This window comes from Micromesistius poutassou (assembly GCF_964030765.1).
Source record: "Micromesistius poutassou genome assembly, chromosome: 2".
Classification (NCBI taxonomy): Eukaryota; Metazoa; Chordata; class Actinopteri; order Gadiformes; family Gadidae; genus Micromesistius; species Micromesistius poutassou.
Genome location: NC_140272.1, coordinates 6,612,621 through 6,635,461, shown reverse-complemented (window position 1 = coordinate 6,635,461; position 22,841 = coordinate 6,612,621). Strand labels below are relative to the sequence as shown.

Below are 22,841 nucleotides of genomic sequence, written 5' to 3'. Positions count from 1 at the left end.
AGCGCTCAACACCACCTGTAACCGCATCGACGACTTTGAGTGCGGCAACGGGGACTGTGTGAACTACACACAGACCTGCGACGGCATGGTGCACTGCAAGGACAAGTCTGACGAGAAGCTCTTCTACTGCGGTGAGCTGGGAGGGCGAGCATCTGGGCCAGGGGGCATCTGGGTACCCTGGGCCTTTTGGACCTCCTGATCTGTTGAACCTTCCTGTCCCCAGAAAACTGTGTGTGTGAGACAGGGTACAGGACAGAAGGGGTACAGGACAAAAGGGGTTCAGGACAGATGGGGTACAGGACAAAAGGGGTACAGGACAGAAGGGGTACAGTACAGAAGGGGTACAGGACAGAAGGGGTACAGGACAGAAGGGGTACAGGACAGAAGGGGTACAGGACATGATGTCCTGATCTGTTTGAACTTCCTGTCCACAGCAAACCGCGCGTGTAAGAAGGGCTACAGGAAGTGCACCAACGGCCGCTGCGTGGGACACACCAACTGGTGCAACGGCCGCAACGACTGCGGCGACAACTCGGACGAGGCCTTCTGCAACGGTCAGTCCCCCGTCCCGGGCTCTCTCTGTCGCCCTGAACCCTCTCATGCTTAGGTCACGACCCCGTCCCCAGCGTCGGGCAGCATGTGGCTCAGGAGGTAGAGCGGGTTGGCTGGTAACCGCAAGGTTGCTAGTTCGACCCCTGGTTTGCTCAAGGTGTCCCTGAGCAAGACGCCTCACCCTAACTGCTCCCGACGAGCTGGCTGTCACCTTGCGTGGTTGACACCGCACACACACCGTCGGTGTGTGAATGTGCATCTATGGGTGAATGTTCTCCACTCACTCCACTGGCTTCCCGTCTCCTCCAGGATTGAGTACAAGGTTTCCCTCCTCACTCACCAATGCATCCATGGACATGCCCCCCCCTACCTCAAAGAAATTATAAACCCACAAAACACAACACGCTCCCTCCGCTCAACCCACTCAAACCTCCTCCACATACCCAGAACCAGACTCAGGACCATGGGAGATAGGGCCTTCTGTGCAGCTGCCCCACGTCTGTGGAATGCCCTCCCTGATTCCTTGAGGGCACCACAATCCACTGACTGTTTTAAAAAAGGTCTTAAGACATTTCTTTTTAGCAAAGCTTTTGGTACCCCTTAGATGTTTGTTTTTAAAACCTTTTATTTTTCCTTTTTTCTTAAACTGCTCATCTTTTGTTTTTAACTTGTAGCACTTTGAGATCTATGATGAAAAGTGCATTATAAATAAAATGTATTATTATTATTATTATTATGTTGGGCAATATTGTAAAGCGCTTTGGATGGCCGCTGATTAGAAAAGCGCTGTATAAATGCAGTCAATTTACCGTCCTGGGCCATCTGATGCTGGTGTTGTGGATGGTGTTGAGGAAGGTGTTGATGGTGTTGATGGTGGTGTTGATGGTGTTGCAGCCACGCTGTGCTCGGTGGAGCAGTTCCAGTGTCGTGACGGCGGCTGCATCTCCAACTCCAGCACGTGCAACCAGAAGGCAGACTGCGATGACGCCAGCGACGAGATGAACTGCTGTGAGTTAAAATTCAACTTCAAATTGTGTTTGTATAGCCCTTAAACACAGGCACAGTCTCAAAGGGCTTAGGCCGTGTGTTGATGACACCCCCATGGCCCTAGCCCCCCAGATGGCAAGAAATACTCCCTAAATGATCAAGGAAGAAATCTTGAGAAGGAACGCAAAGTGGGGGATCCCTCCTTCCAGGGAGGATCAGGAGTGCAATGGGGGCCAGATTTGACATACATACATACATACAAAACATTTTAAATCGGTGATGGGGTGCTGGCCGGTTAACCATAAGGAGCGTCCAGTGAGCTCCCGCGCTCCCCCACGCTGAACACACTCTGATCACTCCTCACCGTCTCATCCAGCGGACGCTCTTCACCTCAGTTCATACGCGCCGTTAAGCATTCTAGCATAGTTCGGCATGTGGCTCAAAGGCACAGGTGGTTCTGAGGATGTCCGGGATTGAACCGGGTTCCCTGGTGTGACGTTTGTTCTGTGTGGTTCAGCGGCCACCGACTGCTCCAGCTACTTCCGCCTGGGCGTGAAGGGGATGAGCTTCCAGAAGTGTGAGTTCACCACGCTGTGCTACGCCCCCTCCTGGCAGTGTGACGGCTCCAACGACTGCGGAGACTTCTCGGACGAACGCAACTGCCCAGGTATCTTTAACACATGCAGTACATACATACTCGTATAGACATACTATACGAGCAGAAAAGTACCGCATTTGATTGTTCCTTTTACCGTCAGTGCCCAGTGCGTTCTACGGGCGGCATTAGCTCAGGAGGTAGAGCGGGTTGGCTGGTAACCGCACGGTTGCTGGTCCGATCCCCGGCTCCTCCTAGCGGAGTGTTGTGGTGTCCCCTGAGCGAGACGCCTCACCCTAATTGCTCCTGACGAATGTCATGAATGCCATAAAGCGCTTTGGATAAAAGCACTATATATATATATATATATATTCTTGCTTTTTTTGCCTTAGGTCCTTTTCTATGTGTATTTGCACTTAAGCACTTTCTGTGAAGCACTTTGGTTGCGGCTCAGCCGTATGTAAATGTGCTATACAAATAAAATTTGACTTGACTTTGACTTGACTAAATGAGGACCATTTACCGTTCTACGTGTGTGATGTCATCATAACCCAGGGCTCTGATTGGTTCCCCCCCAGACAGCAGGAAGGCCAAGTGCCCGGCCACCTTCTTCTTCTGCCCCAGCGGCCGCTGCATCCCCACCAGCTGGACCTGCGACAAGGACAACGACTGTGAGAACGGGGAGGACGAGCTCCACTGTGGTACGCTCGCTCTCTTCCTCACGCTCTTCCTCCATCTCTCTCTCTCATTCTCTCTCTCTCACTCACTCACTCACTCACTCACTCACTCACTCACTCTCGCTCCCTCTCTCTCTCTCTCTCTCTCTCTCTCTCTCTCACTCTCTCTCTTCCTCTCTCTCCTCCTCTCTGTCTCTCTTCATCTCTCTCTTCCTTGATTTCTCTTTCTTTCTCTCTCACTTCCCTTTCGCTCTCTCTCTTCCCCTCTCTCTCTTCCCCTCTCTCTCTCTCTCCCTCTCTAACCCTTCCCTACATGTGTTTACATGTGTTTGTTCTTCTTCCCTGTTCTGTTCTGTTGAGCGGAGCCGTGTTCAGAGAAAGTGTTCCCCAGCCGTCTGGGTGTGAACAGCTCTCCCCCGCCGTAGGGGGTCTCCGTTCCCCAGACCCCTGATGCCCCCCATGCGCTCCTCCCCCCAGATAAGTCGTGCTCGGCCTCCCAGTTCGACTGTGGGAACCACCGCTGCATCCCGCAGCGCTGGGTGTGTGACGGAGCGGACGACTGCGGCGACGGCAGCGATGAGGACAGCAAGTGCAGTTGAGTGGAACCGACCGTCAGAGACACAGAAGAGCAGCGCGGAGTGTGTGTGTGTGTGTGTGTGTGTGTGTGTGGGGGTGTATGTATTTGTGTGTGTGCGTGTGGGGTTGTGTGTGTGCATGGCGTGTGCCTTTCACTGTCGTCAACCCTGCCTCTTATTTGTGACCACCAGCGCTGCTCACTTTCTCATATAACCACCCTGCTGTGTTGCTCTGTGGATGAGGGGCTGTTTGCTGACCAGAGTCAGCAGTGTTTCATCATGTTTCCCACCTTCCCCCCCCCCGCAGAGAGCAAGACCTGCGGCCCCGAGTCCTTCCAGTGCCCCGGTTCCCACGTCTGCATCCCGCAGCACTGGAAGTGTGACGGGGAACCGGACTGCTCCGACGGCGGAGACGAGAGCGTCAAGGCCGGCTGTGGTGAGGAGAACTCACATCAGCTTAACTCATAAAGCTGTGGTGTTAAAGTGCGTTGTGTTGTGTTGTGTTGCGTTGTGTCGTGTTGTGGCGGCGTGTGGCTCAGGCGAGACGCCTCACCCTGTCTCGCTCCCGGTGCGCTGGCTGTCGCATCGCGGGGTTGACTCCTCCGTCGGTGTGTGAATGTGTGCATGAATGGGTGAATGTGAGGCATTATTGTGCAGTGCTTTCAGTTAACTGGTTACTCCATTTCCCATGTGTGCGCGGCGGCCCAGTGTTCAACAACACCTGCAGCAGCAGCAGTGAGTTCATGTGTCAGAACCGCCAGTGCATCCCCAAGCACTACGTGTGCGACCACGACACGGACTGCAGCGACGGATCGGACGAGTCCATGGAGTGCGGTGAGCGACCTCTCTCTCTCTCTTGACCCCTGACCTCTCTCCCCTCTCTCACTCGCCCTGACGTCTCTCCCCTCTCTCTCTCGCCCTGACCTCTCCCCTCTCTCTTGACCCCTGACCTCTCTCCCCTCTCTCTCGACCCCTGACCTTTCTCCTCTCCCCTCTCTCTTGACCCCTGACCGCTCTCCCCTCTCTCTTGACCCCTGACCTCTCTCCCCTCTCTCTCGACCCCTGACCTTTCTCCTCTCCCCTCTCTCTTGACCCCTGACCGCTCTCCCCTCTATCTTGACCCCTGACCTCTCTCCCCTCTCTCTCGACCCCTGACCTTTCTCCTCTCCTCTCTCTCTCGACCCCTGACCTCTCCCCTCTCTCTTGACCCCTGACCTCTCTCCCCTCTCTCACTCGCCCTGACCTCTCTCCCCTCTCTCTCGACCCCTAACCTCTCTCCCCTCTCCTCTCTCTTGCCCTGACCTCTCCTCCCTCTCTCTCGCCCTGACCTCTCTCCCCTCTCTCTCACCATGACCTCTCCCCTCTCTCTTGACCCCTGACCTCTCCTCTCTCTCTCGACCCCTGACCTCTCCTCTCTCTCTCTCGACCCCTGACCTCTGGTCTCCGGTGTCCTCCATGGTGACCTTTGACCCTTGTCTCCAGAGTACCCGACGTGCCGGCCCAGTGAGTTCCGCTGCGCTAACGGCCGCTGCCTGGTGCAGAGCTCCTGGGAGTGCGACGGCGACTTCGACTGTCACGACCGCTCCGATGAGGCCCCCAAGAACCCCCGCTGCAACGGCCCCGGTGAGACCCCTCCCCACCCAGAGTGGACCTGTCTCCTAAAGGCCCCTCACCCCCCCCAGAGTGGACCTGTCTCCTAAAGGCCCCTCACCCCCCCCAGAGTGGACCTGTCTCCTAAAGGCCCCTCACCCCCCCCAGAGTGGACCTGTCTCCTAAAGGCCCCTCACCCCCCCAGAGTGGACCTGTCTCCTAAAGGCCCCTCACCCCCCCCAGAGTGGACCTGTCTCCTAAAGGCCCCTCACCCCCCCAGAGTGGACCTGTCTCCTAAAGCCCCCTCGCTCTCCTCACTGTTAGTCCGGTCTCAAGGCGGTTCTTGAGATCTTTGTCACAGGTTCATCACAATCTTTAATTGTATTCTTTCTTTTGTTTTCTCCTCCTCCTCCTCCTCCTCTTCCTACACCTCCTCCTCCCTCTACTCCTCCTCCTACTCCTTCCTCTCCTGCTTCTCCTCCTCCTCCTCCTCCTTCCCCTCCCTCTCCTCCTCCTCCTCCTCCTCCTCCTCCTCCTCCCCCTCCCTCTCCTCCTCCTCCTCCTCGTCCACCTGGCTGGAGCAGAGAAGAAGTGTAACGACACTGCCTACCCGTGCGCTAACGGCGTGTGCGTGGCGGAGGCGGTGCTCTGCGACCACAAGGACGACTGCGGCGACGGCTCCGACGAGCTCAACTGCTTCATCGACGAGTGTGTGAACAGCCGCCTGAGCGGCTGCTCCCAGCTCTGCCACGACCTCAAGATAGGCTTCAAGGTAGCTAGCCACCCCGAGCTCGAGGCGCTAACGCTGACAGCGCTATGAAGAAGGGCTAATGCCAGGGCTAACATCCCGGTGCTAATAGCACAGAGCTAATACCCCAAGACCTAGCACCACAGGCACAGCGCTAATACCCCGGAGCTAACACCCCCATAGCTAACGTCACAGAGCTAACACCACAGAGCTAACACCCCGGTGCTAATACCACAGAGCTAACACCCCGGTGCTAATACCACAGAGCTAACACCCCAGTGCTAATACCCCGGTGCTAATACCACAGAGCTAACACCCCGGTGCTAATACCACAGAGTTAACACCCCTATGCTAATACCACAGAGCTAACACCCCGGTGCTAATACCACAGAGCTAACACCCCAGTGCTAATACCCCGGTGCTAATACCACAGAGCTAACACCCCAGTGCTAATACCCCGGTGCTAATGCCACAGAGCTAACACCCCGAGCTCCAAGTGCTAACATCACAGAGCTAATAGTCCAGAGCTAACACCACAGAGCTAACACCACAGAGCTAACACCCCATAGCTAAAACTACCAACCACTTTGCTAATGCTAATGAGCTAATCCACCTCTAAGTATAGCAGCATTTCTAGAGGTGGATTAGCTCATTAGCATTAGCTCGTTAGCCAACATGGGGGGGTGTGGACAGCGGTCCGTTGGCCGCAGCCTTACCGTGTGTCCGCGCGGCGCCCCACAGTGCAGGTGCCTCCCCGGCTTCCGTCTGAAGGACGACGGCAAGACGTGCGCGGACGTGGACGAGTGCTCCACCACCTACCCCTGCACCCAGCGCTGCATCAACACCCACGGCAGCTTCCACTGCCTCTGCGTGGACGGCTTCCAGCTCAGCCCCGAGGACCCCACCATCTGCAAGTCCACCTCTGGTGAGCACCGCACAAACGCCCCCGCTAATGTACTTGACGTCCTGCTGACCGCCGCTGACTTCCTGTCTGCTGTTCTGTTGTCGTTCAGAGGAGGAGCCCTTCCTGATCTTCGCCAACCGCTACTACCTGAGGAAGCTCAACCTGGACGGCTCCAACTACACCCTGATCAAACAGGTGCAGCACCGCCACAACCCCACCCACATCCATACCACCACATCCAGCAGTACCACCGCATCCACAAGTACCACCACATCCACCTTTGCCACCACATCCACCAGTATGTCCACGTCGCAACCCCACCACATCTACCAGAACCACCACATCCAGAACCCCACCAGTACCACCACATCTACCAGTGCCACCACATCCAGAACCCCACCAGTACCACCACATCTACCAGAACCACCACATCCAGAACCCCACCAGTACCACCACATCTACCAGTGCCATCACATCCAGAACCCCACCAGTACCACCACATCTACCAGAACCACCACATCCAGAACCCCACCAGTACCACCACATCTACCAGAACCACCACATCCACAACCCCACCAGTACCACCACATCTACCAGAACCACCACATCCACAACCCCATCACACCCACCACATCCACCAGTACCACAACCCCATCACACCCACCACATCCACCAGTACCACCACCCCACCACACCCACCACATCCACCAGTACCACCACATCCACAACCCCACAACAACCTGTGCAGACGGACTGGTGAAATGCGTTTGTCCGGCTGCCATGTACTCACGCGACTCCTCCTCCACAGGGCCTGAACAACGCCGTGGCGCTGGACTTTGACTACCGCCAGCAGATGATCTACTGGACGGACGTCACCACGCAGGGCAGCATGATCCGCCGCATGCACATCAACGGCAGCGACGTGCAGGTGAGAGGGCCGGGCGGAGGTCAGGGCCAAGGCGGGGTGCCTAGGTGAAGGGTGTGGAGGTCACGGCCCGGGCGGAGGTCACGGCCCAGCAGGGAGCTAGCGGGGTTGGGGAGTATCGTGGTGGCTACACCTCTCCTCACCCTGGGGATGGATGTATGCTCCACGGCCTCAGAGCAGGAGCAGGAGCAGGGGCAGGGTCGTCTAGTCCTGATCGTGATGGTTGACCAGCCGAACGGTTCCTGGTTCAAACCCCGATGTCCACCGTCCGCCTGAAGGCATCTACTGTTCCTGCTCCTTTATGAATCATCAAACATGAATTCAGTGTTTGGACGACCAGAGCTTCTTACTGCTAACAGGGCACAGATATCAAAGATGATGGTTCAAAGCAGCAGGATACTATTATGTTTGTTATATATTATCAGGATAACCTGTTAGTAACAGAGTGACAACAAGAACGCAGGTTGAGACGTTGACATCCATTTGAACTCTGATCAACTAGCACCAGAACAATGTTACTAGTTAGGGTTAGGTTAAGTTATACTTAACAGGTGCTGTAGAGCGCCCCCTAAAGGATGGGAATAACAATGTCGACAATCCATTGCATACATAACAGGTAGGGGGTCCTGGATGCTGACACTGGTCCATGTGTTTCAGGTCCTCCACCGCACCTCACTCAGCAACCCCGACGGGCTGGCCGTGGACTGGGTGGCCGGGAACCTGTACTGGTGCGACAAGGGGCGGGACACCATCGAGGTGTCCAAGCTGAACGGGGCGTACCGCACCGTGCTGCTCAACACCGGGCTGAGGGAGCCCCGCGCCGTGGCCGTGGACGTCCGCTACGGGTGAGAGGAGGGCTGGGTCTGAGGAGAGGAGGTCTGAGGAGAGGAGGACTGGGGAGAGGAGAGGAGAGGAGGGGTCTGAGGAGAGGAGGGGTCTGAGGAGAGGAGGTCTGAGGAGAGGAGGGGTCTGAGGAGAGGAGAGGAGAGGAGGGGTCTGAGGAGAGGAGTACTGGGGAGAGGAGGGGAGGGGTCTGAGGAGAGGAGAGGAGAGGAGGGGTCTGAGGAGAGGAGTACTGGGGAGAGGAGGGGAGGGGTCTGAGGAGAGGAGAGGAGGTCTGAGGAGAGGAGGACTGGGGAGAGGAGAGGAGAGGAGGGGTCTGAGGAGAGGAGAGGAGAGGAGGGGTCTGAGGAGAGGAGGTCTGAGGAGAGGAGAGGAGAGGAGAGGAGGGGTCTGAGGAGAGGAGGACTGGGGAGAGGAGGGGTCTGAGGAGAGGAGATGAGATGCTACACGATGCTAAGTACTATTTTTAAGTGCCAGGACGTACAACATACATTAAGGGCGTAAGAGGGGTCTGGGGCGGGTAAGAGGGGAGGCTGTGCAGAGTCTAGGTGAACTCTGTTGTGTTTACTGTTGTGGTCGCGGCCCTGTTCCTCAGCTCTAACCCAGCGCGTGTTCCCAGGTACCTGTACTGGTCGGACTGGGGGGAGAACCCCCACATCGGGCGGGTGGGCATGGACGGCACCAACCGCAGCGTGATCGTGGAGGACCGCATCACCTGGCCCAACGGCCTCACCCTGGACCTCATCAACGACCGCATCTACTGGGCCGACGCCCGGGAGGACTACATCCAGTTCGCCAGCCTGGACGGCACCAACAGACACACAGGTAGGACGCACAATGGTAGGACGCACAACACGGGGGGGGGGGGGCGGGGAACCAACAGACACACAGGTAGGATGCACAATGCAGGGGTGTGGGTGTGTGTGTGTGTGTAAGTGTGCACAAATGTCTGTGTGAGCGTGTGTGTGTGTGTGTGAGTGTGTGTGTGAGTGTGCGTGTGTGTGTGTGTGTGCACATGAGCGTGCGTGTGTCTATGTCTGTGTGTGCTTGTGGGTGTGTGTGTGTGTGCGTGTGTGTGCACATCCATTTGCTGACTGTTAATGATGCCATTAAAAACGTTTAAAAAAGTTGCGAAGGATTTGAATAGTGGAAAATGCAATATCTACTATAAAACTAAAATCATAACAATAAGATACATACATGAGATATTAGGAGGATCTGAGCACACATTGTGTGGTCCTGTTCCTCGTTCTCCAATACCTGACCTCGCCCTGTTCCCGGCCCCCCCTCTGTCTGAAGTTCTGACCCAGGACATCCCGCACATCTTCGCCATGACCCTGTTCGAGGAGTTCATCTACTGGACGGACTGGGAGACCAAGTCCATCAACAGAGCCCACAAGACCCTGGGCACCAACAAGACCATGCTGATCAGCACCCTGCACCGGCCCATGGACGTCCACATCTACCACCCCTACCGCCAGCCCCAAGGTCCGCCTCCCATGCTGTGTCACCTCTCCTCCTCTGTCTCCCCTCTCTCCTCACCTCTCCTCCTCTGTCTCTCTCTCTCTCTCTTCTCACCTTCCCCTCTCCCCCTCTCCTCCTCTTTCTCTCTCTCTCTCCTCACCTCTCCTCCTCTGTCTCTCTCTACTACTCCCCTCTCCCCCTCTCCCCCTCTCCTCCTCTCTCTCACTCTCTCGCCTCACCTCTCCTCCTCTCTCTCTCTCTCTCTCTCTCTCTCTCTCTCTCTCTCTCTCTCTCTCCTTACCTCTCCCCCTCTGTCTCCCTCTGCTCCTCACCTCTCCTCTCTCCCTCTGCTCCTCAGTGGATAACCACCCGTGTCAGAGTGATAACGGCGGCTGCAGTAACCTGTGTCTGCTGTCTCCCGGCGGCGGCTACAAGTGCGCCTGCCCCACCAACTTCTACCTGGCGGCCGACGGCAGGCGCTGCATGTCCAACTGCACCGCCAGTCAGGTGGGTCCGTCCGGCAGCCGGGACTTCTGGACATCCGAATGCTCTGATTGGTTCCTCTGGTCGTGGAGCATTTAGTTTTGCATTTACATTAAGGGCGTTTAGCCGACGCTTTTATCCAAAGCAACTTACAATAAGTACATTTGTCAGAAGAAAGAGAAACAACAATATACAGGTGTCGGTACAGTGAGGATGTTCATAGAACCAAGTGGCAAGCACTAACAATCACTAGGTTAACCCATTCCCCGTATACAACAAAGATAGCTAGGACAAGATGCTACACAATGCTAAGTACTATGTTTAAGTACCAGGACGTACAACATACAATAAGTGCATACATTAAGTGCCAGGACATACAACATACAATAAGTGCGTACATTAAGTGCCAGGACGTGCGTAAGAGGGGTGTGGTCTCTTAGCAATGGCGGTACCAGGCATCCAGCTGAGTCGTTGAGCGGAGCGCTGGGGCTGAGGTGGAGCCTCTGTGACTGATAGTAGACCTGTGTGTGATCATGTCCTCCTCCCCCCGTTGCAGTTTGTTTGCAAGAACGACAAGTGCATCCCCTTCTGGTGGAAGTGCGACACGGAGGACGACTGCGGCGACCGGTCGGACGAGCCCGCCGACTGCCGTGAGTGTTGCTCCTCTCCCAGAGCGCTGAAGCCCCCCCACCTCTCCTCCTCTGTCTCACCTCTCTCCTCACCTCTCCTCTTCTCTCTCTCTCTCTCTCTCTCCTCCCCTCTTCCCCTCTGCTCCCCTCTCCTCCTCTGTCTCTCTCTCTCCTCACCTCTGTCTCTCTCTCTCCTCCCCTCTCCTCCTCTGTCTCTCTCTCTCCTCCCCTCTTTCCCTCTGCTCCCCTCTCCTCCTCTGTCTCTCTCTCTCCTCACCTCTGTCTCTCTCTGCTCCTCACCTCTTCTCCTCTGTCTCTCTCTCCTCCCCTCTCCTCCTCTCTCTCTCTCTCTCTCCTCACCTCTCCTCCTCTTCTCTCTCTCTCTCCTCCCCTCTCCCCCCCTCTCTCTCTCTCTCCTCACCTCTCCTCCTCAGCCTCTCTTTGCTCCTCCCCTCTCCTCCTCTCTCTCTATGTCTCTCTCTCTCCTCCCCTCTCCCCCTCTCTCTCTATATCTCTCCTCACCTCTCCTCTTCTGACTCGCTCTCTCCTCCCCTCTCCCCTCCTCTGTCTCTCTCTCTCCTCCCCTCTCCTCCCCTCTCCTCCTCTCTCTCTCTCTCTCTCTCTTTCCTCACCTCTCCTCCTCTGTCGTGATGTGTGTGTGGTTGTTCCGACGCCCGCAGCGGAGTTCAAGTGCCGACCGGGACAGTTCCAGTGCGGGACGGGCATCTGCACCAACCCGGCCTACATCTGTGATGGAGACAACGACTGTCGGGACAACTCTGACGAGGCCAACTGCGGTACGTCCTTCACGTGTTTCTCCTCGCTATGTACGCCAGGCAGGATGGGGGCGTTGAAGCTAGCTCCAGCCTGCGTTTAGAAGCAGACAGAAACACTGTGCTTCTCACCCTGCCCTCTCCCTACTACCCAAACCCTGCTGAACCTCGGAAAACAGAAACCTGATGTCGCTCAGGAGGTAGAGCGGGTCGGCTGGCAACCGGAAGGTTGCTAGTTCTATCCCCGGCTCCTCCCAGCGTTGAGGTGTTAAGGTGTCCCTGAGTGAGACACCTCACCGTAACTGCTCCTGGCGAGCTGGCTGTCGCCCTGCGTGGTTGGCACCGCCGTCGGTGTGTGAATGTGTGCATGAATGGGTGGATGTGAAGCATTATTGTAAAGCACTTTGAGAGGCCACTGTTTAGAAAAGTGCTTAATAAATGCAGTCCATTTACCATTTAGCGCTGCACTGAGCACTCTCTCTAAACATGCACTATGAAATTAAAAAAAAACCTTCCTGAATGTATTCTAATGTCCGCCTGCTGGTTTGTCTGCAGACATCCACGTGTGTCTGCCAAGTCAGTTCAAATGCACGCACCCCAGCCGCTGCATCCCCGGAATCTTCCGCTGCAATGGCCAGGACAACTGTGGGGAGGGGGAGGACGAAAAGGACTGCCGTGAGTCCTCCTTCATGACTCTCCATGGTCTACAGTGTATAGGAGCCTGCATGACTCTCTCAGAGTATAGGACACAGGGGGACAGATGTTCTCCTGGTCTGCAGAGTATAGGACACAGGGGGACAGATGTTCTCCTGGTCTACAGAGTATAGGACACAGGACAGATGTTCTCCTGGTCTACAGAGTATAGGACACAGGGGGACAGATGTTCTCCTGGTCTACAGAGTATAGGACACAGGACAGATGTTCTCCTGGTCTGCAGAGTATAGGACACAGTACAGATGTTCTCCTGGTCTACAGAGTATAGGACACAGGACAGATGTTCTCCTGGTCTGCAGAGTATAGGACACAGGACAGATGTTCTCCTGGTCTACAGAGTATAGGACACAGGACAGATGTTCTCCTGGTCTACAGAGTATAGGACACAGGACAGATGTTCTCCTGGTCTACAGAGTATAGGAAGTTCACAGGAGGACAGCGTTCCTCCCTGCAGTATACAGGCTGCACGCTGTGCAGTGCGGATCCATTGGTCCCTGATCATAACAACGGTAGTGATTACTGAGCTCAGTGAACACACTTCATCAGCGGAATTAGAATAGAGTCATTTCAAAGAAAAATACTTCAATACAAAATTGTCGTCTGGAATATCAATGAGATGCTAAATTAATAAATGGATGCCCTCAAACTAGTAGTTAGTAGTTGTTTAAAGTAACAGTGTGCATGTGAGTACGCCGTTCATTAGCACACACGCCGTTGCAGTCGCTTTGTTCCAACGCTCTGGGTGTTAATGTGACAGTGTCGGTGTCGTCTGTCTGCAGCCGAGGTGACCTGCGCCCCCAACCAGTTCCAGTGCTCCATCACCAAGCGCTGCATCCCGCGCGTCTGGGTGTGCGACCGTGACAACGACTGTGTGGACGGCTCCGACGAGCCCGCCAACTGCAGTAAGAGCCGGCCGGAACCACGCAGACACGCATGGCCTCACCCTGTGTATCACTCTGTTTATCACTCTGTTAATCACTCTGTTGGCCACTCTGTTGATCACTCTGTTGATGATCACTCCCTCCTCCTCCTCACCCTCCTCCTCCTCACCCTGTCCCTCCTCACCCTCCTCACCCTCTCCCTCCTCCTCCTCCCCCTCCTCCCCCTCCCCCTCCTCACCCTCCCCCTCCTCACCCTCTCCCTCCTCCTCCTCCCCCTCCTCCCCCTCCCCCTCCTCACCCTCTCCCTCCTCACCCTCCCCCTCCTCATCCTTTCCCTCCTCCTCCTCCCCCTCCCCCTCCTCACCCTCCCCCTCCTCATCCTCCCCCTCCTCACCCTCCCCCTCCTCACCCTCTCCCTCCTCCTCCTCCCCCTCCTCCCCCTCCCTCCTCATCCTCCCCCTCCTCACCCTCCCCCTCCGCACCCTCTCCCTCCTCACCCTCCCCCTCCTCACCCTCTCCCTCCTCATCGCCCTCTCCTCCTTGTGTCCTCAGCCCAGATGTCGTGCGGCGTGGACGAGTTCCGCTGTAAGGACTCCGGTCGCTGCATCCCGGCCCGCTGGAAGTGTGACGGAGAGGACGACTGTGGGGACGCCTCGGACGAACCCAAAGAGGAGTGCGGTGAGAGGGGGAGGGGGGGAGGGGGGGGAGAGAGAGTGAGAGAGGGAGGGGGAGGGAGGGAGAGGGAGGGGGAGGGAGGGAGAGGGGGGGAGAGAGAGTGAGAGAGGGAGGGGGAGGGAGGGGGAGGGGGGAGAGAGAGAGAGGGAGAGGGAGAGGGAGTGAGAGAGAGAGGTTAGGTGCCTGTAGCAGACGGCAGCGTGTCCGGTCCTCTCAGGTCGCTGATTCCTGGTTGTGTCTCCTGGTTCCAGACGAGCGGACCTGCGAGCCGTACCAATTCCGCTGCAAGAACAACCGCTGCGTGCCGGGCCGCTGGAAGTGTGACTACGACAACGACTGCGGCGACAACTCTGACGAGGAGCAGTGTGGTAGGTCCCTCCCCCCCCCCCCCCACCGCCACCACGCGTCACTCACACTCATCACCGTCTGCACTTTATGAATGAAACCTAAGCAGTCTGTTAACTAGCTTCCACGCTAAGCGTTTACACATACTGTGTGTGTGTGTGTGTGTGTGTGTGTGTGTGAGATAGCATGCTATATGGATGATACTCTGTTTGATTGTTCACGCTGGACTGCCTTGTGTGTGTGTGTGTGTGTGTGTGTGTGTGTGGTAGCATGGTACATGGATGATACTGTTAGCTTGTTCACGTTGGACTGCCTTGTGTGTGTGGCCGTTTGCACATCTCACATCATTTCATGTCTATCTTGCATTTCACACTGGCCTGTTGGCGTGAGACAGAGGTAGGTGTTTCACTGTTTCAGCCCATCCCCCCTCCACCCCCCCTCCCCCCATCTACCCCACCCACCTACAACCCCCCAGCCACCCGCTACTGAGTGTGTCCCTAGCTGCCTTCCCTGGTCTATCTCTGGTCCCTCTGGTCTCTCTGACTCCTCCCTGGTCCCTCTGGTCTCTCTGACCCCTCCCTGGTCTATTCCTGGTCTCTCTGTCCTCTGTGACCCCCCCTCCTGGTCTCTCCCTGGTCCCTCTGGTCTCTCTGACCCCCCCCATATCCCTGGTCCCTCTGTCCTCTGCAGTCTCCTCTCCTCTCATGCTTTATCCTCCTCTGAATCCGTCCCACTGAGTCCGAAACGCGTCTTATCGTCTTCCTACTTTTCTCTGTGTTCGTTTTCCGTCCTTCTGATTGGACCTTTTATCCGAAGCTTCCTGTCCTGCTACTCCCGCCCCACTCTCCAACCCAGCTCCGGTTTACACTCCGCCTCCTTCCCCCCCCCACCCTCCTCTCTGAATAACCCCGCCCCTAACCACGCCCCTGCCCCCCTGTGCTCCGCCCCCTCCTCCCCAGTGCCGCGGCAGTGCTCTGAGAGTGAGTTCTCCTGCTCCAACGGCCGCTGCATCGCCGGCCGCTGGAAGTGCGACGGCGACCACGACTGTGCTGACGGCTCGGACGAGGTGACTAGCGTTAAAACAGAGTCAAGTCAAGACTAGCGTTTAGGACTTTTGTTAAGACTTGTGTTTAAGACTAGTGTTTAAGACTAGAGTTTAAGACTAGTGTTTAAGACTAGAGATAAGACGACCATTTAAGACAAGTGTTTAAGACTAGTGTTAAGACGAGTGTTTAAGACTAGTGTTAAAGACGAGTGTTTAAGACTAGCGTTAAAGACGAGCATGAAGACTAGTGTTAGGACCAGCGTTTATGCCTAGCGTTTAAGACTAGAGTTAAGACTAGCAATACGGGCTAGCATTTATGGCTAGTGTTTAAGATTTAGGTCTGAGATAAGTGTCAAGATTGGCAATGAAAGCTAGCGACTGGGTCTAATTACAATAGTTTATTATTATTTGTATATATTTGTTCTGTATTAATACATTCTGTATTGGAGCTAACCTTGTATTATTTATCAGGGTGAATGTTGCAATGCCTATTTTTTTTAGTCTTAGTCTTGTAAAACTGACTCCCTGGCGCCCCCAGAACGGCTGTGACGTACAGTGCGACAGCGACCAGTTCCAGTGCCGGAACGGCCACTGCATCCCCATCCGCTGGCGCTGCGACACCGACCCCGACTGCATGGACGGCAGCGACGAGCAGAAATGCGACAACAGCGGTAAGCCACGCCCCCTCCCTCCACTGCCACCCAATACGCCGTGATCCCCGCGCTGTTACCTCTCAGCCGGTAGGCTGGGCCAACACGCTGACCTCCATCGTGTGATCCGTCCGCAGTAGGCCGGCGCTGCCCCCTGGATGAGTTCCAGTGTAACAACACGCTGTGCAAGCCGCTGGGCTGGAGGTGTGACGGAGAGGACGACTGCGGGGACAACTCTGACGAGAACCCAGAGGAGTGTGGTGAGCAGACCAGGACCAGACCAGGACCAGACCAGGACCAGACCGGGACCATACCGGGACCAGACCAGTACCAGTACCAGACCAGTACCAGACCAGTACCAGACCATTACCAGACCATTACCAGACCGGGACCAGACCAGTACCAGACCAGTACCAGACCTGAACCAGACTGGGACCAGACCAGTACCAGACCATTACCAGACCGGGACCAGACCAGTACCAGACCAGTACCAGACCAGGACCCGACCAGTACCAGACCAGTACCAGACCAGGACCAGACCAGGACCAGACCAGTACCAGACCAGTACCAGACCTGAACCAGACTGGGACCAGACCAGTACCAGACCATTACCAGACCGGGACCAGACCAGTACCAGACCAGTACCAGACCAGGACCCGACCAGGACCAGACCAGTACCAGACCGGGACCAGACCAGTACCAGACCAGTACCAGACCCGTCCACTCAGAGGGAGCAGGACGAGGGCTGATAATAAGCAGAGAGAGGAGAGAGCTGGGAGACACAAGGCCGCTCTTTGTTGATGTGCTTCATACCGCCACCTCCGAAGACACTGTTATTTGTCATTATATGTCGTATATATTCTTATATATTCTGACAAATGTACTTATTGTAAGTCGCTTTGGATAAAAATGCTAAATGTAAATGTAAGTGACACTCCAAGACTTAATGTTCTCCAGATCTGTTTCAAAGGCTCAGAGTAGAGCCGGTTCTGTGGGACGCGAGTATTGTTGACAGCTGCCAGTGCAGTTTGAACAGAATCCCAGCCCCTCTTGTGTATGAAGAGTCTTTTCAGATGTAAAACTCCGGGTTCGGAGACGCTTTTCCCCGCTCCATTGACGCGTCTGTGTTTCCACCCCCCAGCTAAATTCCAGTGCCCACCCATGCGGCAGCTGCGTTGCCATAACGACCGCGTGTGCCTGCCGATGGAGAAGCGCTGCGATGGCGTCAACAACTGCGGCGACAACAGCGACGAGCTGAACTGCCGTGAGTCCGGGGGCGGGATTCTGGGGCTCTGGGGTTCTGTAGCGTAGAACACACAGTGGGTGGGCTGCCAGTCACGGTGGGAGATCAGGACTGGTCCCTGAACATCCACTGACCGGGGGTGTCTGAAGGTTGGTCAAAACGCCACATAATACCAATTAGTATATGCTACACGTGAACCTCCTAAGATGGCGCAATTTGATTGGTTTGCTATCTCAGGATATTGGGCAATATCCCATGATTAAGATCTCAAACTCGGGATATTGTTTTCATCGCGTGACGGTCGTCTCGTCACGCTAATAAAAACAAATAAACCGCTAATAAAAACAAATAAATCCCGGAGAAGTGAAGAAGTGTTATCTTGTTTATTGTTGGAGTTCATGGGTAGTATTTACTAAAACAATTATTCACCTCAGGCTCCGTAAATTCACTTCGCCTTTGAATAATTGTTAATTAACACATCCACAAAATACCGGTAAAAAAGGAGCAGCAGCTGTTTCCAGTATACGTGTGTCCAAGGCCGTGTCCCAATTCAGGGGCTGCATCCTTACGTCACAGTGGCGCGTCAAGTGCTGTCCCATTTCGAAGGGTCCTTCAAATGCGGCCGAGATATACAGCCTTCGTTTCCCGAATTTGAAGGACCCACCAGGTGGATCCTTCACGGCCCAACGTATCCCAAGATTCATTGCGCGTTGGATTTTTTTTCAGAAATGGCGCGGAGAGAGTGGAAGCGGCAGCTGCAGCGAATACATATTTAATGACAAAACTATGTAAAAACATTTTTTTTATATAAAAGTAAGGTTGGGACCATTTTAAATATGTAACTTTACTGTCAAAATTCAATGACATTAACGCTAGACATATAACGTTAAACTAATTAACGTTAAGCCAACGTCCTCTCTTCCTCTTCACGCGGCGGTGAATCTTCTCCCACTCCTCCAATAAAAGATAAAACATAACAAATAAAATTATGATTTCTGGCTCCATATTTCTCCTCCGCTGTCCGGTTTGAACCGCAGCTGTCAGGGTTGCTAGGAGACAGGAGCGGCGCGTGGTCACGCAAGGTAAAAGACGTTACCGGCTGGTTAAGCAATCCGGAAATGCTCCGTAGGCTAGACCGTCCCATTCCACAACGCTCACTCGGCCTTCGGTGTGGCCTTCGCGGTCTACGAAGGCCACACCTTCGAAGGACGCGTCCTTCGAAGGATGCAGCCCCTGAATTGGGACACGGCCCAAGAGTTGCCCTTATCTCCAGCGTTAGCTAATGAACGGTAGATAAGTAGATAACAGCAGGTAGGTTCGAGGTCCAAAGTACCCCTAGGGGTACTTTGGAGTACTGCAGGGGGGTACTCTGCAGGGGGTACTCAAATAAAAAAAAGATAGCACAGGCCCAGGCTTCACACAAAATTGTGTGTATTTGCACCCTTTCGCTGTTCACGCTTACACTACCAAATCAAACACACATACATAATTTATAATTTATTATTTTTTAATTTGAGTATTTTTCTCCCAAAAGATTTTTGTGCCGCTGAAGGGGATAATCAGCTGAACAAAATATCTTAGAGGGGGTACACTTGTAGAACAAGTTTGAGAACCACTGCTCTAAGGGGAGCCCCCCCTCCACTAAGGACCCCCTCCTGTCCCCTGTGCAGGCGCGGCCCCGGCCACGCCCAGGTGCCTGAAGGACGAGTTCCTGTGTGGTAACGGCCGCTGCATCAGCTCCACGCTGCTCTGCAACTACTACAACGACTGTGAGGACTACGGCTCCGACGAGGTCAACTGCAACAAGTTCGGTGAGCCTCTCCGGTCGGGACGGACTCTTGTCACGCTGGTTACCGTTACTGGGTACCGGTTGTTGGTTTACCTTGACGACGTCTTAGCTGCTGCCACGGGTGTACCTTACTGGTCCATGTTGTACTGTTTACACACTTCTATTGGGAGTGCATTGTGTCTTGCTATTGTAGTATTGTGACTCACTAGTGGTTGATATTGTGTGTTTATCAAGAAGTTTGTCAGGGTGATGTCATCGTGATGTCACCGTGATGTCACTGTAATGTCAGCGTGATGTCAACATGATTCCAAATAAACTAAGATTGAGTGAGTGTACGTTGTGGTCGCTGTGCGTGTGTGTGTGTGTGTGTGCGTGTGTGTGTGTGTGTGGGTCTGTACCGTACACAGATGTCCTGTAACGGCTCCCGTCTGTGCCTCTCTAGACACGGCTCTGAACGACTGCCGCAGCAACCGGACGGTGTGCGGCGACGGGGACGAGGCCTACTGCGTGGTCAATGGCACCGACTCCTACTGCTCCTGCAAGCCCGGCTTCCAGTCCTCCGGGCGCAACAGATGCCAAGGTACCCGGGTCTCCTCCAGTCCCCCCGCAGGGTACCCGGGTCTGTCTCTGGTACCCGGGTCTCCGGTCCGCTAGCAGGGTACCCGGGGTCTGTCTCCAGTACCCGGGTCTCCGGTCCACTAGGAGGGTACCCGGGTCTGTCTCCGGTACCCGGGTCTCCGGTCCACTAGGAGGGTACCCGGGTCTGTCTCCGGTACCCGGGTCTCCGGTCCACTAGGAGGGTACCCGGGTCTGTCTCTGGTACCCGGGTCTCCGGTCCACTAGGAGGGTACCCGGGTCTGTCTCTGGTACCCGGGTCTCCGGTCCGCTAGCAGGGTACCCGGGGTCTGTCTCTGGTACCCGGGTCTCCGGTCCACTAGCAGGGTACCCGGGTCTGTCTCTGGTACCCGGGTCTCCGGTCCGCTAGCAGGGTACCTGGGTCTCCGGTCCCCTAGTAGGGAACCCTGGTCTCTGCTCACCCCGCAAGGTACCCGGGTCTCCGGTCCCCTGCCAGGACCATGCAGATATATTGTTCTATTATTCTATTTTTTTGGCAGAGGCCTTCGACGGCTCCAGGCTAAACACTTCCGCAACACTGCAGCTTAGCACCACCTGTTCCTTTGTATAAACTTTATTCATGACATTATTGTTAACAATGCAGACAGTAGAAACACCAGCTGTGGAGGGTGGTAATCACACATTGGGGGCGGGGGGGCTTTTGTCTGCAGATAAGAACGAGTGTGCCCAGTTCGGCGTGTGCTCTCACATCTGCAACAACACCAAGGGCTCGTACAAGTGCAGCTGCCACAAGTACTTCACCAGGATCAACGAGACCTGCAAGGCCGATGGTGAGTCCCCATGTTAGTCTCTGTGTTGTTCCTCGTGTTGGTCATGTTAGTAGTCTCCCAGGCTGTTATGTTGTGCACAGTGGGAACCGATTAACAGTTTTCTTTACTTGAGATTAAAATGCAATTCATTGTGCGGAACTTACACACACATACACAAGAAAACACATTCTTTGCACTTCACTGCCATTACGATATAATATTTAAAATATCTAAACAAATGTAAAACAGCTATGTGAATGTTTCTTACATCACTTCCTGTCCGTCCCCCATCCCCCCTCCCCCTCCCAGCTCTGAGACAGGTCCTCTACATCGCCGACGACAACGAGATCCGCAGCCTGGACCCGGGCATGCCCAACTGGCGCTACGAGCAGACCTTCCAGGGCGACGCCAACGTGCGCATCGACGCCATGGACGTGTTTGTGAAGACCAACCGCATCTACTGGACCAACTGGCACACGGGCCGCATCTCCTCCTACGACCTGCCCTCGCTCTCCTCCTCCCCCGACAACAACCGCCACCGCCGGCAGGGAGACGCCCGGGTCAGCAGCCTGGAGGTGGGTCTGCCTCGGGATTGAACTCTGTCTGACCTCGGGGTGACCTCGGGGGGACCTCGGTGTGACCTCGGGGTGACCTCGGGATTGACATCTACAGTTAGCATTGACATCTACGGTTAACATTAAAATACATGAACACATCTATAGCTAGACCTCCATCAGAATGCCCATTTCAAGTAGAAGTCCCCCCCCCCCCTCCCCCATGGTGCATCCCCGTGGGTCCGGGCCCCCCACGGAGCCCCCTCTAACCCCGGTCCCTGGTCCCCAGATCCCGGACCTGAAGATGCCGCGGGGCATCGCGGTGGACTGGGTGGCGGGGAACCTGTACTGGACCGACTCGGGCCGGGACGTCATCGAGGTGGCTCAGATCGGCGGGGGACGCCACCGCAAGACCCTCATCTCGGGCATGATCGACGAGCCCTACGCCATCGTGGTGGACCCGCCCCGGGGGTGAGTGTGTGTGTGTCTGTGTGTGGGGGTGTGTTTGTGTGTGTTAGTGTGTAGGTGTGTGTGTGTGTGTGTGTGTGGGTGTGTTTGTGTCTGTTAGTGTGCGTGCGTGCCTGTGTGTGTGTGTGTGTGTGGGTGTGTGTGCGGGTGTGTGTGTGTGCGTGTGCGTGGGTGTATGTTAGTGTGTGGGTGTGTGTGTGTGCGTGTGTTTGTGGGTATGTGTATATGTGTCTGTTAGTGTGTGTGTGAGTGTGCGTGTGCGTGTGTGCGTGTGTGACTCTAGAAGCCTCTTACGAGGGGCTTTAGTACGGCAACGGACTGATCCATTATCGCTGACGTGTTCTGTAGGAAGATGTACTGGGCGGACTGGGGCAATCACCCCAAGATCGAGACGGCTGCCATGGACGGCACCATGAGGGAGACCCTAGTGGAACACATCATCCAGTGGCCCACGGGTAAACACCTCTCTCTCTCTCTCTCTCTCTCTCTCTCTCTCTCTCTCTCTCTCTCATCTGCTTCACCCGGGGATGGTCTGTCCCGGGTTAAGTGGAACCCTCTCTAGTGTGTCTAAGTGGACCCTTTGTTTAAGTGGAACCCTGTCCGGTGTGTTTAAGTTTAAGGTGTGTCTCAGTCCTGTGTCTCAGTGCATCCTGTGTCTCAGTGGCCCTGTGTCTCAGTCCTGTGTCTCAGTGGCCCTGTGTCTCAGTCCTGTGTCTCAGTGGCCCTGTGTCTCAGTGGCCCTGTGTCTCAGTCCTGTGTCTCAGTCCTGTGTCTCAGTGGCCCTGTGTCTCAGTGGCCCTGTGTCTCAGTCCTGTGTCTCAGTCCTGTGTCTCAGTGGCCCTGTGTCTCAGTGGCCCTGTGTCTCAGCCCAGTGTCTCAGTGCGCCCTGTGTCTCAGTGCGCCCTGTGTCTCAGTGCGCCCTGTGTCTCAGTGCGCCCTGTGTCTCAGTGCGCCCTGTGTCTCAGCCCTGTGTCTCAGTGCGCCCTGTGTCTCAGCCCTGTGTCTCAGTGCGCCCTGTGTCTCAGCCCTGTGTCTCAGTGCGCCCTGTGTCTCAGTGCGCCCTGTGTCTCAGTGCGCCCTGTGTCTCAGCCCAGTGTCTCAGTGCGCCCTGTGTCTCAGCCCTGTGTCTCAGTGCGCCCTGTGTCTCAGTGCGCCCTGTGTCTCAGCCCTGTGTCTCAGTGCGCCCTGTGTCTCAGTGCGCCCTGTGTCTCAGCCCTGTGTCTCAGTGCGCCCTGTGTCTCAGTGCGCCCTGTGTCTCAGTGCGCCCTGTGTCTCAGTGCGCCCTGTGTCTCAGTGCGCCCTGTGTCTCAGTGCGCCCTGTGTCTCAGTGCGCCCTGTGTCTCAGCC

The 22,841-nt window shown here is 55.4% G+C and overlaps 1 protein-coding gene across 1 annotated transcript in view; it reads left to right on the top strand.

Moving 5' to 3' along the window:
- The first annotated feature begins 8 nt into the window (after nt 1-8).
- LOC311338883 (low-density lipoprotein receptor-related protein 1-like) overlaps nt 9-22,841 on the top strand; it is a 29,515-nt gene continuing 6,682 nt past the window's right edge. The window contains exons 1-33 of the mRNA XM_084464225.1: nt 9-131; nt 435-554; nt 1,447-1,560; nt 2,057-2,206; nt 2,713-2,835; nt 3,289-3,405; nt 3,694-3,822; nt 4,095-4,220; nt 4,869-5,009; nt 5,561-5,748; nt 6,466-6,649; nt 6,738-6,823; nt 7,437-7,556; nt 8,211-8,398; nt 9,016-9,221; nt 9,696-9,884; nt 10,219-10,367; nt 10,900-10,993; nt 11,653-11,769; nt 12,301-12,420; nt 13,239-13,361; nt 13,893-14,018; nt 14,267-14,383; nt 15,320-15,426; nt 15,944-16,076; nt 16,193-16,315; nt 17,197-17,319; nt 18,969-19,109; nt 19,530-19,667; nt 20,374-20,493; nt 20,782-21,047; nt 21,316-21,497; nt 21,843-21,949. Coding sequence (XP_084320351.1) covers nt 86-131; nt 435-554; nt 1,447-1,560; nt 2,057-2,206; nt 2,713-2,835; nt 3,289-3,405; nt 3,694-3,822; nt 4,095-4,220; nt 4,869-5,009; nt 5,561-5,748; nt 6,466-6,649; nt 6,738-6,823; nt 7,437-7,556; nt 8,211-8,398; nt 9,016-9,221; nt 9,696-9,884; nt 10,219-10,367; nt 10,900-10,993; nt 11,653-11,769; nt 12,301-12,420; nt 13,239-13,361; nt 13,893-14,018; nt 14,267-14,383; nt 15,320-15,426; nt 15,944-16,076; nt 16,193-16,315; nt 17,197-17,319; nt 18,969-19,109; nt 19,530-19,667; nt 20,374-20,493; nt 20,782-21,047; nt 21,316-21,497; nt 21,843-21,949 — 4,513 coding nt within the window. The 5' untranslated portion in view covers nt 9-85. The remainder of the gene's footprint in view (nt 132-434; nt 555-1,446; nt 1,561-2,056; nt 2,207-2,712; nt 2,836-3,288; nt 3,406-3,693; nt 3,823-4,094; nt 4,221-4,868; nt 5,010-5,560; nt 5,749-6,465; nt 6,650-6,737; nt 6,824-7,436; nt 7,557-8,210; nt 8,399-9,015; nt 9,222-9,695; nt 9,885-10,218; nt 10,368-10,899; nt 10,994-11,652; nt 11,770-12,300; nt 12,421-13,238; nt 13,362-13,892; nt 14,019-14,266; nt 14,384-15,319; nt 15,427-15,943; nt 16,077-16,192; nt 16,316-17,196; nt 17,320-18,968; nt 19,110-19,529; nt 19,668-20,373; nt 20,494-20,781; nt 21,048-21,315; nt 21,498-21,842; nt 21,950-22,841) is intronic.